The sequence below is a fragment of the Nicotiana tabacum genome, chromosome 19 (assembly GCF_000715075.1).
Source record: "Nicotiana tabacum cultivar K326 chromosome 19, ASM71507v2, whole genome shotgun sequence".
In the NCBI taxonomy this organism is placed as follows: domain Eukaryota; kingdom Viridiplantae; phylum Streptophyta; class Magnoliopsida; order Solanales; family Solanaceae; genus Nicotiana; species Nicotiana tabacum.
In genome coordinates, this window is record NC_134098.1 from 54,948,914 (window position 1) to 54,975,099 (window position 26,186).

At 38.3% G+C, this 26,186-nt stretch overlaps 1 protein-coding gene across 1 annotated transcript; it reads right to left on the reverse strand.

Moving 5' to 3' along the window:
* Nucleotides 1–752: 752 nt before the first annotated feature.
* Nucleotides 753–13,057, reverse strand: LOC107824928 (uncharacterized). Its single transcript, XM_016651743.2, has 17 exons — nucleotides 12,735–13,057; nucleotides 11,517–11,619; nucleotides 10,804–10,873; nucleotides 10,637–10,675; nucleotides 10,435–10,552; nucleotides 10,293–10,350; nucleotides 8,246–8,310; nucleotides 8,121–8,127; nucleotides 7,949–8,009; nucleotides 7,639–7,698; nucleotides 7,530–7,549; nucleotides 7,383–7,448; nucleotides 3,923–4,090; nucleotides 3,570–3,827; nucleotides 3,285–3,497; nucleotides 1,633–1,904; nucleotides 753–1,197 (listed from the first exon to the last, which is right to left on the reverse strand). The coding sequence occupies exons 1-17, from the start codon at nucleotides 12,821–12,823 to the stop codon at nucleotides 1,065–1,067; spliced, it is 1,800 nt and encodes a 599-aa protein (XP_016507229.1). The 5' UTR covers nucleotides 12,824–13,057; the 3' UTR covers nucleotides 753–1,064.
* Nucleotides 13,058–26,186: the final 13,129 nt, after the last annotated feature.

Consider the following 26,186-nt stretch of genomic DNA (forward strand, 5'->3'; position numbering starts at 1 on the left):
TTTCAAATAATATGAGTGTACAATCTCTATGAATCCTCTGATTCTTCTTTCCAATAGTAAATAAATCCAATAGCCTTTGAGCTTGATCTTGAATATGTAGTTGTTGCCACGAACGATGATCTTGAATTGAACTAGCACGAACTTTGATTTGAACTCGTACTCCTTGAATCTTGATTTGTTCTTCGTTCATGAGCTTGAATTTGATTTGTTCTTCGTTCTTGAGCTTGAACTAGATTGCTTGAACTTGAACTTGATTGCTTGAACTTGAACTTGAACATGTGGAGGAATTTGCAGCGTTTGATCCACGAGCTCTTTCTTGCTTCTTGTTATACCTTCTGGTGTCTTTTCTGGGTTATGAAAACCCATATTTATAATTGTGGAATGGAAGAGTTATGATAAGAACAAACTCTTTCCGACCAATCAAATCGAAGTGTGACAAGACCGTATTTGATTGGCCAGAACATGTCACTTGCACACGTGGCGCAATTTCATTAGCCTTTTAATGTGACTTGGGCTTAACAAAGTGGGCTCATCATCTGTAGCCCAATTAAATGAACTAGCCCAATGGATTAAGATTTATTTATTTAATCCATATATATTTGAACTTATATAATTAATCTAATTATATTAGTCCATAATACTTAGTTGGACTAACATATTTAATATATAGTCCAAATTATTTTATTTAATTTAAATCCAATAAATTTTGTATGCCTACAGTTACAAGAACAAGAAGGGTGATATCAGTGCTCTCTAAAATCCTGTGACACCTAAATATATGTGGTGGCTAAAGTTGCCAGGTGAAATTCTCTGACTACATCTTTTGATTGTTTAAAAAAATTACATTAGTGTTACAGTAAAAGTTAATAAATGATAAAAGATACAAATATTTCCAACTTTTACAACAAAGCTCAAGACCTGTTTAGATCTTCCTCTGGTTCCCACTCCATGTTGAACCGAAGGGTATACTGAAATCCATATATCCCCAGAAACCCAGCGTGCTTTTGACATAAAAACATAAAGCTCGCGAAGCTTTGCAATAGACATATGATATTGCCATTTGACTATTCTGTTCTATGCTGGTCTTTAGGATTGCTGTACACGGGTAACAACCACCTGGGGCCATGTTTCCTTCTCCCATAACATCGCCAATAAATCACAAAGATTACAACAATTACACACATTGGGATCGCCCACCTGCAGCAGAAAAAAGATAGAAAAGGAAATATTATGAAACATCCTCGGTCCAGGTCATGTCAGCTCACACTAGTTCACATCAAACTACGGAAAATTCTTTCACAGTTTGACCATTGAAAAAGAGGGACCTAGCCAATACTGCCCAGTATCATATACCCTGATACGTAACAATTACAATATCAAACCCATTATCAAACAGGATTTTAAAAGAAAGCAACTTTGCTTCAAAAAGTAGTCAGGAGAAGCATGTCTAATGGCTGCTATAAACAATCTTGTACTGCTTCTACTGATCACAGAAAAAGAGAGGAAAAAGAGCAACCCTCTTTTGTACTGTTTTATTTACTAAATAGTAACGATGCGAAAACATCAAAGAGATTCACAAAGGACACCTAAAAGCAACACAATTTCAGAATAAAAAGGTAATATTTTCAGTACCTGTCCAGATCAAGGATTGGACTATACACAAGTGTTTCCCAAGTAGCTACAATAAAATGCCAAGCTGGATTGTAGTACAGTGACTCTGCAGACCAAAACATCCTTGTATATGTTTCTAAGAAGATAAAGAGAATCCATGCGCCAATCTCGACCAAAATAAACTTTATGATGAATCGTCCAACCACCACCATGAACAGTGAAAAAGCCACCAACCAATTAAAGAGTCTGTTATTATAGTCCTTAATAAATAACGACTTTGACTTCTCCAACATCTGCATAATTTGTAGATATACATAATTCAATTATAGGCCATATGAAATGGACAAGGGGAAGAAAAAACAACAAGAATTGAAGTCGTAGTACATCACAAACAAATTATGAATAAGCATGTATAAACAAGACATAGACGGGCGAAATGGGTAAATTTGGAGACCAAGACTTATGCTGCTTAGTTCAATATATAAATTTATCATCTGGGACTCTTGTTCATACATAAGACAGGTAAAGGAACTTTCCGTTGTTATCACTTGCATTGTCTTAGTAATAGCACAGGCAAAATCAGTTTCGGGGGGTTTATGTGCACATAAATTAATACAGGGAGGAGGCGGGAGAGGCAGAACTCATATTTCTTAATTTCAACAATGAACTCACAGAGAGACCTAATAATTTTAGAAGCCACCTCCAACTAAATTGATTCCAAAGGCTCTACAGGTATTCAGACCAAATGTCGACTCTTTCAATTCTTTTTCTCTTATAACTGGAAGGAGGATGTAGTCTAGTACTATTAACTAGTCCAGAGAGAATACTGAAAGAGGGGAGCAGGCAATTGATCTCATACAAGAACATAGGTGACAAATAATTTCCATATTTACTAGTGGCTGTGCAACTGATGAAGATCAAAATAAGATGCAAAAGCAACAAGATTTCCATCGACTTTCATTTGGATAGTGAGTAGTTTTTATAATCATAAGTCAAGTCAATAATAATAGAACTGGAGTGACAGCCACTTGACTGTAAGGGAAGGAGCGAAAAGCCAGGATGGCTTGGTAAGCAAGCAATCCGTTATGTGGGCGCCAACAAGTTCCTTCTCTTCTTTCTTTTTTCAAGTCACGATCAGAATGATGATATTCTTCTTTGCTTTAGAAAGGAGAAGGGAAAAGGCCGATTTGCACCACCATCCTTTTATTAGAAAAGGATTTGACTAACCACCAAGGAAGAAGGGATGATAAAAAGGAAAATTTCTTTTGTTATTCAGCTAAAAGGATATGAGTATCATTTACTGCAAAGATAAATACGGTGTGTCTGTTATCCAGATTTGTATAATCAATTATTGGTAAAAAGGTAATTTCTGTCTAGCTTCCTGAATGTTTTTTCTCATCTGTTGATCCAGATTGATGCAATTAACTTCCACATTCACCACAGATGGTAAAGTCTCAAGCCATGGTTCACCTTTTGGGTTCAATTGTATACTGTCCTTTACTAGGGTAGGGGCTTCTTGGTAAAATGCGCCATATTTCTTTCTCTTCCGCTCTCGCCCAACGCAACTAAATGCAATATTACCAATAAGAGCTTAAGTATACACTACTCACAATATTGAGAAAAATCTTTTTGATAAAAGAGCAACCAAGTGCTAAAAACTAAATGTATTGAACCTTGATCATTCGCTTTTCATAGTTGATTTTAGAAGGTCCGACACATTCACTGTGAAAGCTTTGGTTGCATTGGAGGAAGCCAGCATTGAACTTTGCCATCGTAGGAAGTTTGAGGACCTGAAGATGGTCCATTTTGTCCTCACATCTTGTATACAAAGCCTCACACAGCTTTGAGGATTGATATTCATTCGCCAACAAGATATTCTTATACACCTGCAAAGGTGTGGCAGTAAGCAAAAATCTGAGAACTGCGTAAAACTATGCTTTATTGCAATCAAGTCAAACCTTTTCAATCTCTTCGTCCAATTTATCAACTGATTTCTTTGCATGGTGACGACCAAAATGCTGTTCATCAAAGAGGTTCAGCGCTGCCTCTTTGTGCTCTTCATGAACCTTTTGCAAAGACTCCCCTGGCATTGGTAAAACCATGTTAGCCGTCCGCTCATTGTACAGTTTCAGACACCGCTCCAGAATGCCCTTGTTGAAGACTTCCACAAGGGACCCTGTGGATGGAATCTCCCCTTTATTCAATGCTTCAAGAATCTGGAAACAAAATTACCAATTAAGGGCAAAGGTTTTAAAAAACGTCAAAAGTATCCAAAAGGTATTACAAATTAGGATAATTGATGGATAATCACCTGCTCAAGGAAAGATACGAACTCCTTCCCAGTGAGAGATTTACCCTGGACAATTTTTGGACGAATAATAGATGCTACAACTTCTTTCAATTGCTCCCTCTTCTTGACATAAAGAAGATCAAGCTCAGCATCCTTCATGTCACAAAGCTTTGTGCGCTGAAGATGGGGCTGTTAAAGAAACATGTGCGTTATTATATCTGATTGTATCATTCTGGAAGTTCTTATAGAAAATGCTCAACTCTAAAAGCATACCAAGTTGGCTATATTACCTCAGCATGCACGTTTACTATCCATAATACCAATGCAACTACATAACCAAAAAAATCTTTTTCTTCATTTTCTGGGAGGAGAGGGTAGGATGGTTTTTCGAGGTAGAACATGAAGAGGGCATACAAAGGAATAAAGCTATAGTTTAGCAACCATACCTACATATACGGACATTCAATGACCTTTCATATAAGTTTTAATTGGTTCCCCACTTCCCTTACAGGAAAAGAAAAAAGAAAAGAAAAAGAAAGGGTCCAATATGATGCTATGGTTATATGGTGCGACTTGCTTAAGCAAAACCAATGATCAATGCGTGTATAGGGTTTTGCTATTAGTAGGTTAGCATTGTGTCCACTTTTGTATTCCATAGAGTACGCCTAATAGCAAATTAAAAACATATTAATGGGAAGGACTTTAGTGTCTTTGACCAAAAGGCTAAACCCAATTTTATTTCTTCTCTTGGTATCTTGCCCGCTCTCTCATTTTCTCATTGATTCGTGAACGGTTGCCGAACCTCCGTCTGGATTGGCCCATGTTTAACAGTGGTGGTGACCTTGGCAATCTTTCTTTACAGGAGCTCTCCTGATTTGTTTTGCTGCAAAATATAGGGTATTCATCTGTTGACTCAATCCCCAAATTATGGTGCTTGATGTAGATCTAAGTTATGCTGATTTTTATAAGCCTCATCAGTCATCAGTTCATTTTGCAATCTCTTAACGGAGGGTGTCAACTGGAAGCATAGTATGTGAGCTCGAACTATGGGGATATCGAAAAGGAAGTCATACTTGGAGGTATTGAGAGAAATTGCTGACTTAGAGAGGCATGAGGTAGCAGCTGTAAGGGCAGAGGAAGTTGGGATGGTAGAGGTAGTGCCAGACTGCCCGCTTACGAAGATAGGCTAAAGCAGCGACAGCATCGACGGCAGCATCGAAGAATACAATGAGGGAAAATGGGTATCAAGAAAAAGATTAGGAGGGTTGTTAAATTAGGTATGTTTGGTATGAAGGAAAAAGTTTTCCTCAAAAATGCTTTCTTTGGACAATGTTTTCGAAAGATGCTTACAGATGCTTAGTTAGTCGAAAATATTTGTTAAAGGCTTATAATAATAACAACAAATTGGGTACTGCTTTGATTGAGAATTTAATGAATCTTGAAAAATGATAATAAAATCCAAGTGTTGATTGAAGCGAGTAATATGAAATAAGAGTTGGAATAGTTGTAAAGCATTCTCCCCCTTATAGATAAGTTGTCTTTGGAAAATACTTTTTGGTAATCAAACACCAGAAGATGACTTCCTCATGGAAAATATTTTATTGAAAGATGATTTCCGAAACAGCAAGACACATATATCATAGTCCTTTTAATGTCTTGAACGAATGGATATTTTATGGAATGTAAAAGTGGGCAAAATGTAGCAAAACTTATGTATGTGTGCATGCGTGTATGTGTATATACAGAGAGAAAGAGAAAAAATGCAAGAAAAAGTTACTGTTAACCAAACAACAATTATATGGACAAAGGAACCGAAAAAGTACAATTCAGTGAAAAACAGTGTAACCTAAAAGGTCTGTGTGATGGCAGCTCCCAATCAAAGTAAAATATGTTCATCAACAATGAGCAACTATCCTAGATCAGAATTAAAACCAAAGAGGAAGAGAAAAGAGTTGGAGAATTTAGTTCAATTTGGATCCCGTACCGGGAAAGGTGTGTTTTTCCACTTGGTTGGCGGCAAGAGGAGCAATCTTGACCACCAAGAACCTGAGGAAGAGGAAGGTTACGTATGTTAGTTGGTGCTTCATGTGCAAGGGTTCGAGCGAAGATGTTGATCACATCCTCATTCATTGTCTGGTAGCATCGAGGTTATGAGACATCCGTAATTGGTTTGGTACATTTTGGGTGATGCCAGGCACGGTGGAAGAGGTGATGTTCAGTTGGAATTATGGTAGGAGGAGGAGAAGCAGGGCGTGGAAGATTGCACCGCTAACTCTTTTGTGGGTCATTTGGGGGGAAAGAAATAGGAGAGTCTTTGAGAGTGTAAAGATGGATTTTGTTCAGTTAAGAAGTAGTCCTTTATCCCTTATTTCTTTTTGGTGCACCCATAAGGTTCCTGTTTGTGTAGATGATTGGGTGTCGTTTGCAGAAAACCATCTCTCTTTGTAGGTTTTCTACTTTTGGTATACCTCTTGTACGCATGCATGTTTTCTTTTCCCAAACATTAACAAAATTGTACATAAAAAAATAGACTTATCCAGAAAAAGAAAGAGTTTGACTAGTAAATATGTAGTCACATTGAGATGTATTATTTTTTTGTAACCGTGGTGTCCGGACCAACTTGCGTGCACCTCGACTATTTCACCCTATTACCTCACCAACATATGTACTGGGTAACTCTGCCCAGCAAGACTTAGGCAGATGGGAAGAAATCAGCTAGTGTTTTTTGGTCTTTGTTAGAATTTGAACCTTGATCTCCAAGAGTTGTACCCACTTCATTGACTACTATGCCACACCCTTGGGTGCCAGTCAAATTGAGATATACAAGGATAATGCGAGAGAAACTTTAGATTAACCTAACATTGGCAAGGGCAGACAGCATGAATCTAGGTCCACTTAGGAGTAAAGTTTTAGCAGGCCATTGCAGGAAAGGAATGTAAAGAAGTTGGGAGTTGAAGAGGAGAAGGGCCTAGCTATAAGTATGAATAAAAGAGATCAGAAAGTAGTGTGAATTGTAATAGGAGAGTAAGCTACTTCCTACTATCGCCGGGTGGCTGGGTGGATATCTTTGGCGGTATGCTCGATGTAGCCAGAAACATCCTGAACTATCTTCTCGTAAAATTACCAAGAAAAAGAAAACCCAACGGCATATTCTTTGGAAGCAAGACATCATGACCATAAGAAGAGTGGAGATAGATGATAGAATAGCCTGGGCCCTTGCACCACTAAAAGAGGAAAAAAAAACACAGACAGCTTAGAGAAATAATGCATTTACCAGGAGAACAGACCACGTAGAGAAAGATGCACAGAATTATAGAGGAGATTTTTTAAGGTTAGATAAGATATAACATCTAGTGATTGTTGCAGTCACAAAAATTATCTAAGTGACATCTGAGTTGACTACTTTTACTGAGCTAAGCTGTGAAATGCAAAACTCAAGGAAGAAGAAAAAGATCAATGAACATAAGAAGTTAGTCCATACTTGTGGTAAGCTGAAGGCTGTGCTATTATCACCCATTATGGCTAAAGAATCTCGAATCCGGTTTACCTGAAACCATGCATTACTATTAAAACTAATACATAAAGGTAAGCATCATCATTTGCAGAACTCAAAGAGTATAAAGAGTACCTGATCAATATTTTTATCACCTGTGGTAACAGAATAAGCAACCATGGTTAGCTTACATTAGGCTTTATAGTTATTTAATATGCATGCATATAAAGGTAACTGAACCAACCATCACTATTAGGGACATGTCGTAGAGCTTCATCAACCATTTCTTGCACGGATTTTCCTTCTGTCAAAGGTACACGCTCAGACAAATTCCAAAAAAGAAACAGAACAATGAGAAAAGGCATCTGGTTATTAGATGGAAGAGAAAAGATTATGCTGCCAAAACACACTTAAAATTTTTACATTAAGCAGATAATGTTAAGCACTTTAGCTCATTTATTCATTTGCAGTCCCTAGTCCATAAAGCACTTCACATTCACAAAATGACAAGCAATTGCACATGTGAATCTTTGGGACATCTTTTCCCTACTTACGAAGAAAATCACGCTGGATGAGCCATAGTAGCTTTGCAGGTTCAAACGCAACATCTTGTCCCTACACAACACCCATCAACTGAGCATGTCACATAACTTGTTAAGTAGCTTTTCTTTCATTTCCCCTCTCATTGAGGTAAAATTAATAGGCTTCATGACTACAAATGCTTACCTTTACTCTGGGCGCAAGAAGAGCAGAGAGACAAGGATGAACCAACAGAGAGTCAGAACAAAAAAACAGAGAGAATGTGAAGTTCTTAAACTAGAAACTTTTGAAACAACTCGATAGAATCAAACCTTCCATAGAACTCCTCGGCGAGTTCAACTGCGAATGACAGCCGGGATATGTCAGCTTCACGTATCTAAAACATACAACAAAATGCACAAAAAGTATGATTACAGAAAGAGCTTATTCATTTAGGAAAATAGGACAGCAAATAAACTACCACTCCCAGAGCTAAAACTTCAACCATATTGGGATGAGCTAACAGTGTCCGACCAATATGTAGGCAAGAATAGGTGGAGCAAGAACTGCTTTTAATACAACTGGGTCATCCATTTCATTCTTTGGTTATCTTCTAGCACGTGCTCACCACTTAATCGATTTAAATGAGCTAAAAAAAGTTTTACATGGTAGAAATTATGTTCTTGATCAGATGACAAACTCTTTATAACAGCACTCTTCATTAAATAAGTGTTGTGAGTTACCTACATACCTTGAATATTTCCGGAGTTAAATATCAACACAATACATTGCATTATATTATTTGTACTTGTCAAAAGAACAAAAATGCAAGCTATGCACAATCCATATCTAGCTTATTAGTAAGTAAATGTACATTTGTCATCCATATGTAAGAGTGTTAATGTGGAATTAGTCTCCATGCTGGCATGTTCTCCACTTAGCACATGAGACCTTCAATTATTTTGCTCCGCATTTTCAGGACTTTCTTGACGAAAAAGCAAAAACAGTAAGAATAATCGATCATTTGGGTTGTTAGGTTTCTATTTGTATCTACTATCTTGAGTAGTAATATCAAGACTACATTACTATCGCATCTACTGAGTAGAGAGTAAAGACTAGTACTATGAAATAATGGACCTTTGCTCCAGTTATTATTAGTTACATCAAGTTGAAATATTGGAGGTCTCTGTAATATCTTAAATGTGAGGCAAGGCAAGTGATACTAGAAGCACACAGGGGAAGATAACATAATTCACCTATAGATCAGTAAAAGAAAATTTCTAGAAATCAGGTTAAGCTCAACTAAACTTAATAAAACTGTTGAAGTTGGAAGATAATGCTCAATAGTTGAAACAAGCCTCAATTTAAAGTACAGCTTTATTCAAGTCATATTGCACTCTGAATTAGCTTCCTGTCTACTTTAATATTTAACATCATTAAATTTTCCCTAAATCATAAGTATGTTCTCGTCTTTTCTTCTTATGATGAAGAACGTATGTCGTCATATTCTCATCTTTCCAATAATACAACTAACCCAAGTTCCAAATTTTGAAGTACTAACTTTTAGCTCACGATACACTTGAGGAAATACGTGAAGCCAAGCTTTCTAAAGATAGCTCAATTACTGAGTACATCTTCATCATTACATTATGGAGCCACATTCAATAGGTCAGCAAGAATCAAAGTTCTTGATCTATCATATAATTTAATTGCATACTCATTCCATAATCAGCTAAGCAACCTTTATCAAGAAAATAATCTGCTAAGCAACCTTTAAAACAACAACAACTATGCCTCAGTCCCAAACAAGATGGGGTCGGCTATATGAATCCTCACTGCTTCATTTAAGTTCAACTCGTGTCATCATCATACCAAATTAAAAATATCTGCTAAGCAACATTTTTTTTTTTTTGGATGACCAAGAACGGAGCCAACCCTTTGGGCCAACCACAACCTTTGAAACTCGGGGATGATGGGTCATGCTCTCTACCCTTTTCCACTTAAATGCCAGAGTTAGTTTAGTTTGGCGCAGGGCTCGAACCTGTGACCTAAGACACAAGGCCCCCCGGGGGCCTGCTAAGCAACATGTTTTGTACAGCAAAAAGAAAGAAGAAATATATTTTTCTCTTTTAATTCTTTTTTCTTTCTGAGATGGATGGAGGAAGATAAAGTTTTGAAGCATGCAGAAGTCTCTGATATGAAGAAACTAAGCCTGGTTATAGCTTGAGTAAAGATTAATCTATCAAAAGCACATTTTCTCTCTCCCCAACCCTTCCTCACCACCCCTCTTTCATAGGAATGGATGAATATAATATTTAAATATTGATCAACCTGTATAATTTCATAGAAAGAGATTGGAAGTTAGGAAGAGTAGCGCACCGTCTCGGGGAGATTGTATATAAGCACAGAACTCATAACAGTTGCAAGGGCAAAAATCCTGAGAAACAAAAAACATCAAGAAACAACTATATTCCGTCACAGACTTATGGTAGACTGCAATATCTGAAGACATGCATATTACCGGTCATCATATACATTTGACTTTCCAATGCTTTCAAAACCTTCTGTGTCAAGGTAAAACACAGAAGTTTTTACTCCATTGATATCCATCTCTACTGGAGTGCCCCAAACCCATATCCCTGGAAGAAAAGGAAAAGAGGAAGTTAAACGATGTCCAGATCTCTTTTTGAAAGAGCAGGTCCAGCAAAATCTTGCATATACACCTTTTGTCTTTGTATCACGCATGTGCCCAACACCAAAACCTGCAAGGATAGAACTCGATCGCTCAGTTGCTTAAAAACAGCAGAAAACCTTACAGCTACCAAGGTAACAACAAATCTCAACAACTGAAACAAAAGGTGATGCCAGCTATCAAAAACATAGGGTGCACCTTCATAACAAGATAGGGAAAGAAGCTGATTAAGGGTAAATGATTTTCCCGAACGGTATGGACCAATAACCTGGTCAAACATTTTGCAGAAATGTTAACATACAAGAAAAGAGATTGGTAGCAACAAAATTTAGGTAAGAAACAACTCAGTTAGAAACTTCCTCCAACATAACCATATTCAGATGCATAAAAAGACAGATGTTTGATAAGGCATGCAAGATTCACCAAAAAAAAGCATAGTACTCCCTGAGTGCCGATAAAACTAACCTATTTCCTTCTTGGACCATTCTGGAAAAATAATTGACCTTTTTCTTTTTAACAGAGAATTTTTCTTCTTTTTTTTAGTTTCTCCTTCTAACAATTAGACAAATATGAACTACTACTATTTTAGATTATTCCAAACTTGATGCAATATCTTACCTACTAAGTATTTCACTTTTCCACTTCAAAACAGTTACTTTGAGCAACTTCTAAATAAATACAATATTCTGTTCAGACATTTTACTATGGATAACTGTGCAAGTCAAACTATGTCTAGTTTAAAGAATACGGGTGAATAATAAAAAACAGGACCGACCCCTAAACATAATAACTGTAACTGCCAAGCAATATCAAGGAGACTCAAAATTCCATAGAACTTTGCAAGAGATAACTTTTTATTTACTAAGATATGACAGGCAATAACCGATGCTTGAGATTAATGTAAAACCTACAGCAACAGCTGCAATGGGTGTAGTTATCTTCTCAATTGCCTCCAATCCTTCTCTTGCAAGTCGAAGTTTTGTGTGACCAGGATCAGGCTCTATAATAGGAAACCTGTCAAGTAGAAAGATAGCTATATGTTGAAACAACAAACAGCATTCTAGAAACAATACAAAGATAACAAACTATGTACCTCCATATGAAGAAAACGACAAAAAGCTCAAATACATCCAACTAACCAAACCTTGATGAGACAAGATTGATCATCAGTCATAGTAACAATAAATGATCTAACTTCTAACACAAATACTAAAAAGAATATACTGCAAAGCTTCTGAGTTTTCATATTCTATCTGTCCACACTGTTGAGAGACTCATTTATACTGTTGCTTATCTTTTTCTTTTTTTCGATACAAAAATGCCCAGGATAGCTTGCGAGTAAATCGACTATTTCACAGGTACCTGCATCCTCTCACAGCACAAGTGCCGGCTTAGGCATATGGTAAGAAATCACCTAGTTTGCCGCTGCTGAGATTCTAACCATAGTTTCTCATGATCTTTTTTCCAACTTCATCGAATACTAGATCAAACCTTTGGGTGTCATACTGTATTATACTTAAACTTTATAAGGTGGTGTCCGGGCCATCTCACGCACACCTCAACCATTCCACTGATTACTTGCTATCCCCACCAGCACAGGTACCAGGTAACACCGCCAACCACGGCTTAGGCAGATGGGAAGAAATCATCTAGCGTTTTTTTTACTGGCAAGCTGGTCTAGATATACTGAAATGGATAATGAGGATTCATATAGCGGATCCCAGCTAGCTCGGGATTAAGGCTTAGTTGTTGTTTATTGTTGTATATAACGAGGCATGCTGGTCATAGGAATAAAAGTTAACACTTAGTCTACTGTATGAATATCATGCATAAACACAAGGGCAGGCTCAATCATTCCTGGATAGCCATTATACTTAAACATGTTAGCAGTAATCAAGTAAAGAAAATAACTGATACAAAACCCGGGAGAGAAAGTACAAAGACAAACAAGTAAAACTTTACATTGTGAATTCTAAACAAGCAACTTTGCATTCTCATTGCTCGAGCCTATGTCTCACTGGCCCATAGCATTTTATACTGATATTATACTACAGATCACAAGAAACACAAAGGATTTGAAGCCAAATAACTCAAAGTAACAAAATTTCTGCAAAAAAAAAAAGGCTTACGCTTGATGAAAATTGTCAATAGAATAAGACCCAGATGCGAGAATGAAAAGAAGGGTAGAGAAAACGGCGAATCGCCCAGAAAGCTTCATTCTTGATCTGGGATGGGGATTCAGCTGCTGTTATCTTGCAAATGCCATAAAGTTACAAGCATTGAAAACTGAAGAATTTGGGATTCCAATTTCTCAAACCAAAAAAGGAGAAAGTCGTGTGCAAAAGGGGTGCACGTTAAGGATCGTGGACCCGTCTATTGAGGATTTGGTATTTTTGGGGTTTCAGTTCAGAAAACAAATGAAAAAGAAGTGCAAAGTATTAGATTCTTGCCCGAGTAGAAGAATTTGGAATGTAATAAACAAAAAAGAAACTTTTACGAATTTCCTTCCGAAGGGTATTATTGTCAATTAACAGCTTTAAGAGTTGACCCTGTCGCTGCGTTTTCGACGGTAAATTTGTACGGATGGTATTTAGTATTAGCATTTGGGATATATATCTTAGTGAAGAGAGTTATATTGGTGTTTGTGCAAAACTAAAAAGAAAATGTTTGGAGTTATCTTAGTCAACATTATGTTTAACTTTTCTTTACATTTTTACTCTCCTCCGTTCCATTTTAATTCCTCTGTTTTATATTTTATCATTCACTAAAAGAAATTATTTTATATATATATACTTAAAATTGTACGATTTGGTATAATGTTGGAAATATTTAATAAGCAATATTAGACATATTTAATAAATAGTATACTAATTAGTTTACTGGTATATTTTGATTAAGTATATATTTCACAAAAGTATGCTATTTAACATTGTAGTGTACTTTTAATTTAGGTTTAAATTTAATAACTAGTAGTATACTTTGATTTAAGTCTATATTTAACAAATATTTTATCGTCCCAATTTATGTGATGGTGTTTGACTTGATATGATTTAAAAAAAAAAAAATAAAACTTATGGTCTAAAATAAACCATAAATATTTATGCGACTACGTATCTCATTAAGGATAAAGTAGAAAATTTAAAATTAAATTATTTTTAAATAAGAAAGTATGATATTCTTTTTGGGATAGACTAAAAAGGAAAGTATGATATTCTTTTTGGGATAGACTAAAAAGGAAAGTATGATACACAAACTGTGATATGGGGAGTAGTACATTATTTAGGTGAAGGAGATTGGAAATGGTATACCGTGAATACTGTGATTACAATCATATTATACTATGATTACTGTAATTTTTCATTATATTCACAACATACAAGTAATGTATTGGTATACTATATAATATGAATATAACGATCCGGTCGGTCATTTTTAGTATTTTAGCCCCGTTTTTCATATTTGATGCTTTACTTATGAGTATTTGTGGTTACGTGACTTGTCGGGGGTGATTAGTTTGGTTTCGGGAAGGTTTCAGAGTGAATTGTGACACTTAGTCCCAAGGTTGGAAGTTTAAGTTGAAAGAGTAAACCGGAGTTTGACTTTTTTGTGTAGACGACTTAAAAATGGAGTTTTGATGATTTCACCAGCTTCGTATGGTGATTTTGGACTTAAGTGTTTGTCCGGATTTGAATTTGGAGGTCCTCGTAGGTTGATTTGAAGCTTTCTGACGAAAGTTGAAAAGTTGGAGGTTTGGAAGGTTGAGAAGTTTGACCAAGAATTGACTTTGTTGATATCAAGCTCGGATTTTGGTTCCGGAAGTTATAATAGGACCATTGTGCCATTTTGGACTTGCATGCAAAATTTGAGGTCATTGGGAGTCGATTTGATATGGTTCGCCATGAGTTTTAGAAGTTGAAAGTTCATTAGGTTTGAATTGGGTATGATTCGTGATTTTGATATTGTTTTGTGTGATTTAAGGCCTCGAATAGGTTCGTGTTGTATTTTGGGATTGGTTGGTGTGATTAGACGGGGTCCCGGGGACCTCGGGTGTGTTTCAAATGGCTTTCAAACCATTTCGATCATGTTGGGACTTGGGACTGCTGATTTTGTACTTCTAGTTTCCTTCTTCGCGATCGCGAAGAGGCTCTTACGATCGCGAAAGGTAAGTTTTTGGCATGGTGATTGTTCATCGCGATCGCGTGAGTATTATCGCATTCGCGTAGTAGAGGGAGACCAGCTGGGCATCAGGCCTTAGCCTTCGCATTCTCGGAAGAGGGAACACATTCATGTAGGTATGGTAGTGTTAGTCATCACGTTCGCGACCTGGTTGTCGCGTTCGCGTAGAAGGTTTTGGCAGCTTTGGGAGTTTGTTCTTCGCGATCACGAAGGCATTTCATCGAACGCGAAGGGTATGCCTGGCTAGACTTTAAGTACTATATTTTTCGATGGTTTTTGTAACGACCCGACCGGTCGTTTTAAGAATTAACGTCTCATTTGGTGGCTTAAGGTCTCGAGTAGCTTCGTGTTATGGATTTATGACTTACTTGTGTGGTCGAGTTCGGTTTTCGGATGATTCGGGGTTGGTTTAGATGGATGATTCTTGTCTTAGATGCTTAAGCGATAAGAGTTGACCAGAGTTTGACTTTTGTGTAGACCACTCTAGAATGGTATTTTGATGATTTCAATAGCTTCGTATGATGATTTTGGACTTAGGCGTATGCCCGGATTTGGATTTGGAGTTTTGTAGGTTGATTTGATGCATTTTAGCGAAAATTAGAAAGTTGAAAGTTTGGAAGGTTGAGAGGTTTGACCTCGAGTTGACTCTGTGAATATCGGGATCGGATTGCGATTTTGAGAGTTGGAATAGCTCCGTTATGTCATTTGGGACTTGCATGCAAAATTTGAGGTTATTCCGGGTTGATTTGGTATGATTCGGGGCGAGTTGTAGAAGTTGAAAGTTCATAAGTTCATTAAGTTCGATTTGAGGTGCAATACGTAGTTTTGATGTTGTTTGATGTGATTTGAGGCCTCGAGCAGGTCCGCGTTATGTTTCGGAACTTGTTGGTATGTTCGGATGGGGTCCCGAGGGGCTCGGATGAGTTTCGGGATTGTTTCGGACCATTTCTAGGCCATTTTTAATTGATGTTTTTTTTGCCACAGGGGTATGCATCGCGATCGCGATCGCGAAGAGCAAATTTGATGTTTGGGCACTATGAATCGCGGTCGTGGAACCATTTTCGCGATCGCGTAGAGGAAATTCTGTTGTTACTGACCCGACTTTGGAAGCTTATATCTTGCAATCTGTAAGGAATTTAGAGATGATCTAAAAATAAAAGTTGTAGCCCTTTGAGTCTAGTTTTCAGAAAATTAAACCGTTTGTCATTTGAAATTTTGTACAAAAGGTTATGGTTGTTAAACTACAGACTATCTAAGAAGAGTTTGGGAAGGGTAATGGGAATTTGTTCATCGCGATCGCGGGGAAATGGCTGCGATCGTGAAGGGTAAAATTTGTGCTGGAAATTTTTTGAATCGTGATCGCGAAGGGTACTTCTGGAGCAGTGTTTAAAGTACTCTATTTCGAATGTCTTGGTCATTTTATCATATTTTGAGCTATGGAGCTCGGATTTGGGCGATTTTGAAGGGAATTTTCATACTTTGGAATGGGATAAGTGTTCTTTATCCGGATTTAATTATATTTCATTATTTCATCTTTATTTTTAACATTAAATTAGTGATTTGAATGGGAGAAAATGAGAATTTTTGTATAAACTTTCAAAAATGTAAAATGAGGATTTGAAAGTCGATTTGATGTCGGAATTGGATAATTTTGGTATGGTTGGACTCGTACCGGAATGCGTGTTAGGATTTGTGAATTTTGTTGGGTTTTGAGGTGCGAGCCCGGGGTTGATGTTTTGGGTTGACTTTTTAGTTTTCATTAAAGATCGAAGCTTTATTAACCAGAATTATTTCCTATGGTTTTTATTTATGATATTAAGTTATTTTGGCTAAATTTGAGCCATCCGGAGGTTGTTTCACACGAGAAGGTCATTTTAGAGTATCGGTTTAGCTTTTTTGAGGTAAGTATCTTGCCTAACTTTGTGTGGAGGAACTACCCCTTAGGATTTGAGTCGTATGTGCTATTTGTGTCATGTGAAAGCCGTGTACGCGAGGTGATGAGTACGTACTCGGGCTTATATATGGAAAATTGACCGGCTTAGACTCTTAGGATTATTTCATATACTTATTTGGAATTGTTAGCACATGTTATATCTTTTATTCGTCATGTCTACTATCACATGCTTTATTTGAAGTTGTCGTTACATGTCACATTCTTTACTTGTTGAGTTTGCTCTTATATGCTTTATTTGAAGTTGTTATCACTTTTATCATTATGTGATTTATTTTATTGTGGAGTTACTCTTAATTGAAATTGTTGTTATATGATATCCTTTTGTTGCCGGGTTATTCTCATGCATTTAGACATAGTTCTAGTCCGTTCCATCTCTTTCATTGTTAGCCTATTCATACACTAGAATCCGAAGTTTGACATTTCATAGAAATACTTTCAATACTAGGTTTATCAATTAATTGGGATTGAGGTTATCGAAAGTCATTAATCTATTTTAATTGAAGTTGTGTTTAAAGGGGGTGTTGTTCCTCGTTCAGTTACTTTTCCGTTTATTTTGTTGTTATTGAGATTCTATACACATTGTGTTGAGCTGTGTGCTATTTGTTGTGAAAATATTGATATTGTTGGATCTTTGAAAAGGTTGTGGCCTATGGGCACTTGTGATATGAGTTGATATGTCGTGTTGTTGTGATGTTAGCACATGTGAATTATTGTGTGATTTGGTTGCTGTTATGCAGAGTATAAGGGTGGTATTTCACCGTTGTTGTTATGCGGGGCATAAGGGTAGCATCTCACTGTTGTTGAATGTGGTGATACAGGTGGCTATTGTGTTATTGTCCGGGCAGAGCGATAAGGGTGACTATCAGAGTGATACATGTGGCTATTATACTGAGTGATACGGGTGGCTACTATACGGAGTGATACGGGTGGCTATCGGAGTGATATGAGTAGATAATGATATTGTCAGGGCGGAGTGATACAGGTAGTTATCGGAGAGATAAGGGTGGCAATGTCAGGGATGATGTATGATGGCTTGGGAATATTGTGTTGGTGATTTTCGTGTGATGATGTGTTTTTCCTTGTGTATGTCATATACCTTACGTGATTTGTTGTGTTTCTTCGATGAGCTACTCGATGTCTTTGATATTACTTGTTGACTTGGGCTACAGTAGTACACTCGTACAAGCATACACTGTAGCATGCCACTTATACTAGCTCAGGAATATGAAACTTGACATTTATTAATCATGCCTATATGTTCTTGTATTATCTATTTTCATGTTGATATTGAGCATGTGACTACGCCGGGCGGATTGTGATTATGAGCTTGTGACCATGCCGGGATTATTGTGATTGTGAGCTTGTGACTATGCCGAGCGGATTGTGATTGTGCGCCTGTGACCACACCGAGCGGATTGTGAATGTGAGCCCGTGATCATGCCGAATAGATTGAGATATTGGCACGTGAGTTGTGCGTGCGGTTGTGATTTGAAATGTGGGCACAATGTGCCGTGAGCATAGGATGGTGGGTTGGGACCCGTGACTTGTGATTATGAGATGAGGTATCACGAAGTGATTTCGTTGTGAAACTTGTGTTCGAACGGCCTGATTAATTGGTTGTTTGTTGTGTTCCTTATTTGGTTTTAACGATACTTCACAGTGTTCTTATTGCTTTACTATTTATATCACTTGTTGATTCTTGTTGTCATTTACTGATTTCTGGTTTCATTATTAGCTTTATACTTCTATACTGCACATGTTATTTTGTCTAGTGAGTGTCTTGACTTGTACCTCGTCACTACTCTCCCGAGGTTAGTCTTGATACTTACTGGGTACCGACCACGGTGTATTCATACTACACTTCTGCATATTTTTGTGTAGAGCCAGGTATTGGAGATATCGGACTTGGGCAGAGTTAGCATATTAGTCGCGAAGATTCAAGGTAGAGCTGCGTGGTCGTTGCAGTCCCTTGGAGTTCTTTTATTTCATTGTACTGTCAGCTTGTTATATGAACAATATTGTATTTCGATCTTTGAGATCTTTCCTTGTACTTAGCTAGAGTTCGTGACTCTGTATTGCCAAATCTTGGGAGGTTGTTATGATTATTGTCGCGTAGGCTTATTACACTTTTGTTTCAGTATTCATATTAGACTCTGTTTCAAATTATCATTGTTAAAAATTTGCCTAATCGTTGTTAGTAATCGGTTTATCTAGTCTTAGAGACTAGGTGCAATCACGATGCCTACGATGGGTTTTTGGGTCGTGACAACTTAGTATCATAGTTCTAGGTTCATAGGGATTACGAGTCACGAGCAAGTTTAGTAGAGTCTTGTGGATTGGTACAGAGACGCCTGTACTTATCTTCCAGAGGCTACAGAACTATTAGGAAAATTTCACTTCTTCTATTCCTGTCGTGCGGATTTATTGATTTCGAAGTTTGAGCCTTTGTATCTCTATTCTCTCACAAACGGTGAGGACACGCGTTACTGAGTCAGCTAAGCAGATAACCGCTCCCCCTACTAGAGCTGTGAGAGGTCGGGCCGAGGTAGAGGCCGAGGAGGGGCACGCGTCACAGCTAGAACACCTGCTAGAGCAGTAGTTGAGGAGCCACCAGTAGCTCTGGTTGGGGGACAGGCACCGGAGGCAACTGTTTTTACCTCCGGACTTCAGGAGACTTTAGCGCAGTTCCTGAGCATGTTTGGTACATTGGCTCAGGCAGGATTGATCTTTGTTTCACCAACTACTTCGTAAATTGGGGGAGGAGCTCAGACTCCCACCGCCCGTACTCTAGAGCAGCGGGCTCATATTGGTCAATTTTTAGGTGTGGTATTGGTATAACCTGTTATTCTGGTTCAGCCTGAGGTTAGGCCAGGGGGATCAGAGGAGGAGTAGAAGAGGCTTGAGAGGTTCAAGAGGTATAATCCACCTACTTTTAGTGGCACAACTACCGAGGATGCACAAGGATTTCTAGAGAAGTGTCATTGTATTCTCCACACCATAGGTATTGTGGAGGTGAGCAGAGTTGCTTTTACTATATTTCAGTTGTCGGGAGCAGCGTATAAGTGGTGGCAAGTTTATGAGGAGAGTAAACCAACCAATGCAGCACTACCCATTTGGGCTTAGTTTTCAGCGATGTTTTTGAGGAAGTTTGTTTCCCATACCCTCCGGGATGCGTAGCGTACAGAGTTTGAGAAGTTGCGTCAGGGCACCATGACGATACCAGAGTATGCCATCAGGTTCAGTGAGTTATCCCGTCATGCACCTACTTTGGTTCCTACAATCAGAGAGCGAGTTCACAAATTCATTGAGGGGCTTAGTTGCGATCTTAGATTCAACATGGCTCAGGAGTTACAGACTGATACTCCATTTCAGCAGGTGGTGGAGATTGCCAGGATGTTAGAGCGTATTCGGGGTGAGGAGAGGGAGGATAAGGAGACTAAGAGGTCTCGAGGTTCTGGAAGATTCAGTGGATTCTACTCTTCAGCTATGACCCATCATGGCGGAGGCTCGGGCAGTCGACCAGTCCAGTCCGCACTTCAAACTACTCGTGGTGCTCCGATTAGTTCTTTTAGTGCACTACCGCACGGGGTTCCTACAACAGTTATTCCAGTTATCCAGCACAAACTTAGTACGAGCAGCCACGCCCGCAAAGGGGTTATTATGAGTGTGGTGATATTAGACACATCGTGAGAGATTGTCCCTAACTCGGGAGGGGCATATTTCATTAGAGCACTCAGGCTATGGGCTCCATTCTAGTTGTTACTCCACCTGCACAACTAGTTAGGGGTGGAGGACAAGCGAGTAGAGGGTGCCCTAGAGGGGGAGGCTTGGCCCGTTGATATGCTTTCTATAGTAGGGCTGAGGTCGCTGCACCAGATGGTGTCGTTACATGTATGGTTTCTATTTGTTATAGAGGAGCATCATTCTTATTTTGATTCGGTTCTACGTATCGGGGTGAGTCCTCCTATCTTGCTTCATATATGGGTGAGTTTCGTGATTTTGTACTCTACTTATGTATTTACCCATGTTGGGAGATTCTATAATGGTAGCTTGCATCTATCATTTTGTTTTGTTCACTATTGAAAGCTATGAGACTAGAATTGACTTTCTGTTACTCATTACAGTAGGTTTTGTGTGATTTCTGAGTGATTTGGTTACGATTTATGATTTAGATGCTCTACCGGTATGGGAAATTCGTTACATGTTGTGATTTTGTTTCGCGCAATTGAATTAGTGGAAGGGTTTGGTTGGTATGATGTGTATTCTACTTGTGATTCAGAGCTGAGGATAGGATCCTCGCGTTTTCATGTGGTTTGATATGTTTGAACCAGGCTACGTGCCGCGATGGTGTTATGTTAGGATGAGATCCTTGTGGTTAGTTCATATGTTTTGATTTTCCCTTATAGAATTGATTCGTAGTATGGTATTGATAGGGAGTTGTGCCTGTCGGGCTTGTTTGATAGTTCTCTCATGTGTTTCTCTTTGCATATTCAGTCACATTCGCATTGTGCTTATTGGGTTTTAGTTTGCGATTGTGCCCAGGTGGCATTAGATGTGACTTGTTGATTTGAGCGAATGGCTATAGGATCTTCATGTTTCTTGCATCGTTATCAGTGTTGTGAGGGTTTGGAACATGGTTCTAGCTGGTATGAGGTTAATTGTCGGTGCTGGATTTGATATGGGCAACTATAGTGGTCAGAGATGTTATTATGGGCATATGGGCAATGTATTACGTTGGGTGGTCATACCTTGTGGGCGTATGCATGAGCTGTGACAGCTGGTTGAGATTGATACAATGTGTTTATGCAATAACCGAGTCTTTGGGAAGATTCAGATGGTAAAAATTTTGGTTCTAAGGCTTATCGGTATGGGTGGAAGGAATAATTTTCAGTTGAGATGGTGTTATCGGGCCTATATGGATTGGAGTGACATGGGATAACCCACGAGTATATGTATGGTGAGTGCATTCACTGATTTGATGACTTCGGAATGGTTCTTGGCAAGTTCGAGGACGAACGTTTATTTAAGAGGGGGAGAATGTAACGACCCGACCGGTCATTTTGAGAATTAGCGTCCCCTTCGGTAGCTAAAGGTCTTGATTAGCTTCGTATTATGTATTGTGACTTGCGTGTGTGGTCAAGTTCGATTTTCGGATGATTCGTGATCGATTTAGAAGGATGATTCTTGTCTTAAAAGCTTAAGCGGTAAGAGTTGACCGGAATTTAACTTTTGTGTAGACGACTCTGTACAGAACTTGTTGGTATGTTCGGACGGGGTCCCGAGGGGTTCGGGTGAGTTTCGGGGTGGTTTTGAACTATTTCTAGGCCATTTTTAATTGCTAGTTTTTGTCCACAGAGGTATGCATCGCGATCGCAGATTTTGGGTCGCGTTCGCGAATAGCAAATTTGATGTTTGGGCACTGTGTATCATGATCGCGGAAGCATTTTCACGATAATGTAGAGGAAATTCTGTTGTCACTGATCCGACTTTTAAAATTGTAGCACTTGGAGTCTAGTTTTTAGAAAATCAAGCCGTTTGTCATTTGGAGTTATGTACAAAATGTTACGGCTGTTACACTACACACTGTCTAAGAAGAGTTTGGGAAGGGTAATGGGAATTTGTTCATCGCGATTGCGGGGAAATGGCCACGATCGCGAAGGGTAAAATTTGTGCTGGAAATTTTTTGAATCGCAAATGCGAGGTAAGTGACCGCGATCGCGAAGGGTACCTCTGGAGCAGTGTTTAAAGTACTCTATTTCGAAGGTCTTGGTCATTTTATCATATTTTGAGCTATGGAGCTCGGATTCAGGTGATTTTGAAGGGGATTTTCACACTTTGAATTGGGGTAAGTATTATTTATCCGGATATGATTATATTTCGTGATTCCATCTTTATTTAACATTAAATTAGTGATTTGAATGGGAAAAAATGAGAATTTTTGTATAAACTTTCAAAAATGTAAATGAGGATTTGAAAGCCGATTTGATATCGAAATTGGATAATTTTGGTATGGTTGGACTCGTATCGAGATGGGTGTTCGGTTTTTATAAATTTTGTTGGGTTCCGAGGTGCGAGCCCTAGATTGATTTTTTAGGTTTCATTAAAGATCGGAACTTTATTATCCGAAATTGTTTCCTATGGTTTTTGTTTATGATATTAAGTTATTTTGGCTAGATTTGAGCAGTCCTGAGCTTGTTTCACACGAGAAGGTCATTTTAGAGTATCGGTTTAGCTTCTTTGAGGTAAGTATCTTGCCTAACTTTGTGTGGGGAACTACCCCTTAGGATTTGAGTCGTTTGTGCTATTTTTGTCATATGAAAGCCGTGTACGCGAGGTGACGAGTACGTACTCGGGCTTATATGTGAAAAATTGACCGGCTTAAACTCTTAGGCTTCTTTCATGTACTTATTTGGAATTGTTAGCACATGTTATATCATTTATTCGTCATATCAACTATCACATGCTTTATTTGAAGTTATCGTTACATGTCACATTCTTTACTTGTCGGGTTTGCTCTTATATGCTTTATTTGAAGTTGTTATCACTTTTATCATTATGTGATTTATTTTATTGTGGAGTTACTCTTAGTTGAAATTGTTGTTACATGATATTCTTTTGTTGTCGGGATATTCTCATGCATTTAGACCATTTAGTTGTTATACTTTTGTTGCTATTATACAGAGTGATACATGTGGCTATCAGAGTGATACATGTGGCTAATGATATTGTCAGGGCGGAGTGATACGGGTGGCTATTAGAGAGATAAGGGTGGAAATGTTAGGGATGATGTGTGATGGCTTGGGAATATTATGTTTGTGATTTTCGTGTGATTGTGTGCTTTTCCTTGTGTATGTCATACACCTTAAGTGATTTGTTGTGTTTCTTAGATGAGCTACTCGATGTCTTTGATATAACTTATTGACTTGGGCTACAGTAGTATACTCGCACAAGCATACATCGTAGCATGCCACTTATACTAGCTCAGGAGTATGAAACTTGACATTTATTAATCATGCCCATGTGTTATTGCATTATCATTTTTCATGTTGATATTGAGCATGTGACCACACCGGACGTATTGTGATTATGAGCTTGTGACCATGCCGGGCGGATTGTGATTGTGAGCCTGTGACCATGCGGGGCGGATTGTGATTATGAGCCTGTGACCACACCGGGTGGATTGTGAATGTGAGCCCGTGATCATGCCGAGCAGATTGAGATATTGGCATGTGAGTTGTCCGTGCGGTTCTGATTTGAAATGTGGGCACAAGGTGCCGTGAGCATTGGGTGGTGGGTTGAGACCCGTGACTTGTGATTATGAGATGAGGTATCATAGAGTGATTTCGTTGTGAAACTTGTATTAGGATGACTTGATTAATTGGTTGTCCTTTGTGTTCCTTATTTGGTTTTAACGATACTTCACAGTGTTCTTATTGCTTTACTGTTTATATCACTTGTTGATTCTTGTTGCCATTTACTGATTTCTGCTTTCACTATTAGTTTTATACTTCTATATTGCACGTGTTGTTTTTTCTAGTGAGTGCCTTGACTTTTACCTCGTCACTACTCCATCGAGGTTAGTCTTGATACTTACTCGTTACTTACCGTGGTATACTCATACTATACTTCTGCACATTGTTGTGCAAAGCTAGGTATTGGAGATATCGTACTCAGGTAGAGTTAGCATATTGGTCGCGAGGGTTCAAGGTAGAGCTTCTTGGTCGTTGTAGTCCCTTAGAGTTCTTTCCTTTCATTGTACTGTCAGCTTATTATTTGAACAATATTGTATTTTGATCTTTCAGATCTTTCCATGTACTTAGTTAGAGTTCATAACTCTGTATTACCAAATCTTGGGAGGTTGTTATGATTATTGTCGCGTAGGCTTATTATGCTATTGTTTCGGTATTCGTATTAGACTCTGTTTTAAATTATCATTGTTAAAAATTTGCCTAATCATTGTTAGTAATCGACTTACTTAGTTTTAGAGACTAGGTGCCATCACGACGCTTGCGGTGAGTTTTTGGGTCGTGACAGATTTTGTCATTTTAACATATTTTGAGTTATGAAGCTCGATCTAAGGCTATTTTTGGAGAGCTTTTCATCGCAATAGAAGAGGTAAGTGATATTTACTCACTTTTGATGATAGGTATTGATTACCCATTGATTATTACACCTAGACTATGTGGATATAAGGTGAAATTTGGGGCTTTTAGGCTATGTTATTTGAGAGTGAGATTTGATGATTTGGGAGTCGATTTATGGTTGGGATTGGATGATATTGATATGGTTGGACTCACAATTGAATGGGTGTCCGAAATTTATAAGCTTGACCGGGTTCTGAGGTGCAGGCCGGGGTTGACTTTTTGGGTTGATTTTTTTTATTGAGTTAAAGATCTTAGGTTTATCTTTTGGAATTATTTCCTATGACTTTTATTGATGGTATTAAGTTATTTTGGCTAGATTCGAGCCGTCTGGAGGTTGATACACGTGGAAAGGGCTTGTTAGAGGAGTGATTTGGCTTGCTTGAGGTAAGTATCTTACCTAAACTTGGTTGAGGCACTAGTTGCCCGAGTTATTTGTGATAGCTACGTGCTATGGGTGGCGCATGTGTGTGGGGTTGAGCCTATGTGCACGCACCAGGGTATTTATTCATGCTCGGGGTGGTGCTTAGGCTATGATATGCCTTGAGTTGATTGCTAAGCTTCATGTTGTGATGTTTTTCCTATTTGTACCCCTTTTTGTGAGCTATTTGTACCATGTTTGAGGTTACATAGAGGTTAATCTCCTGATTGAACCTGATAAATTGCTACTTTCATGATGTAATTGTCTGATTGAGCTGTGTTACCGCACTTTGCACATGCATACACCATATCATGTCATTTATACCAGTTCAAGAGTATGAAACTCGATATTCATTGATCAAGTACATATATTCTTGTATATCTACTTTGTGTGTAATATGATATGGACTGGTAGCCTGTGACCACGCCGGGCAGATTGTGATTATTGGCACATGAATTATCCTTGTGGTTGGTATCATTGACACGTGAGTTGTCCGTGCGAATCCAGATATTGATATTATTGGCACGTGAGTTATCCGTGAAACACGTGAGTTGCCCGTGCGGTTGATATTATTAGTACGTGAGTTATTCGTGCAATACATAAGTTGTTCGTACAGCGTGTAGATATGGATTCATTCCCCTAGGGTTACCCTCTTATGTGCCTTCTTGATGGTGTACACTCAGAGTTGATATTCACTGACCATTGGTTTGGTACTGTATTGGAAAATTTGAGGAAAATCTGGCTAGTGTTGTTTGGTTATTGTATTTCATCTTTACTTGCAATTTCCATGTTTGTTTACCCGAATTACTTGCATATAATATCTATATGCTACATCATTGCCTGAGCATAGTACTTGAGAATATGTGTGTACCAATGTGGTTTTATTCGT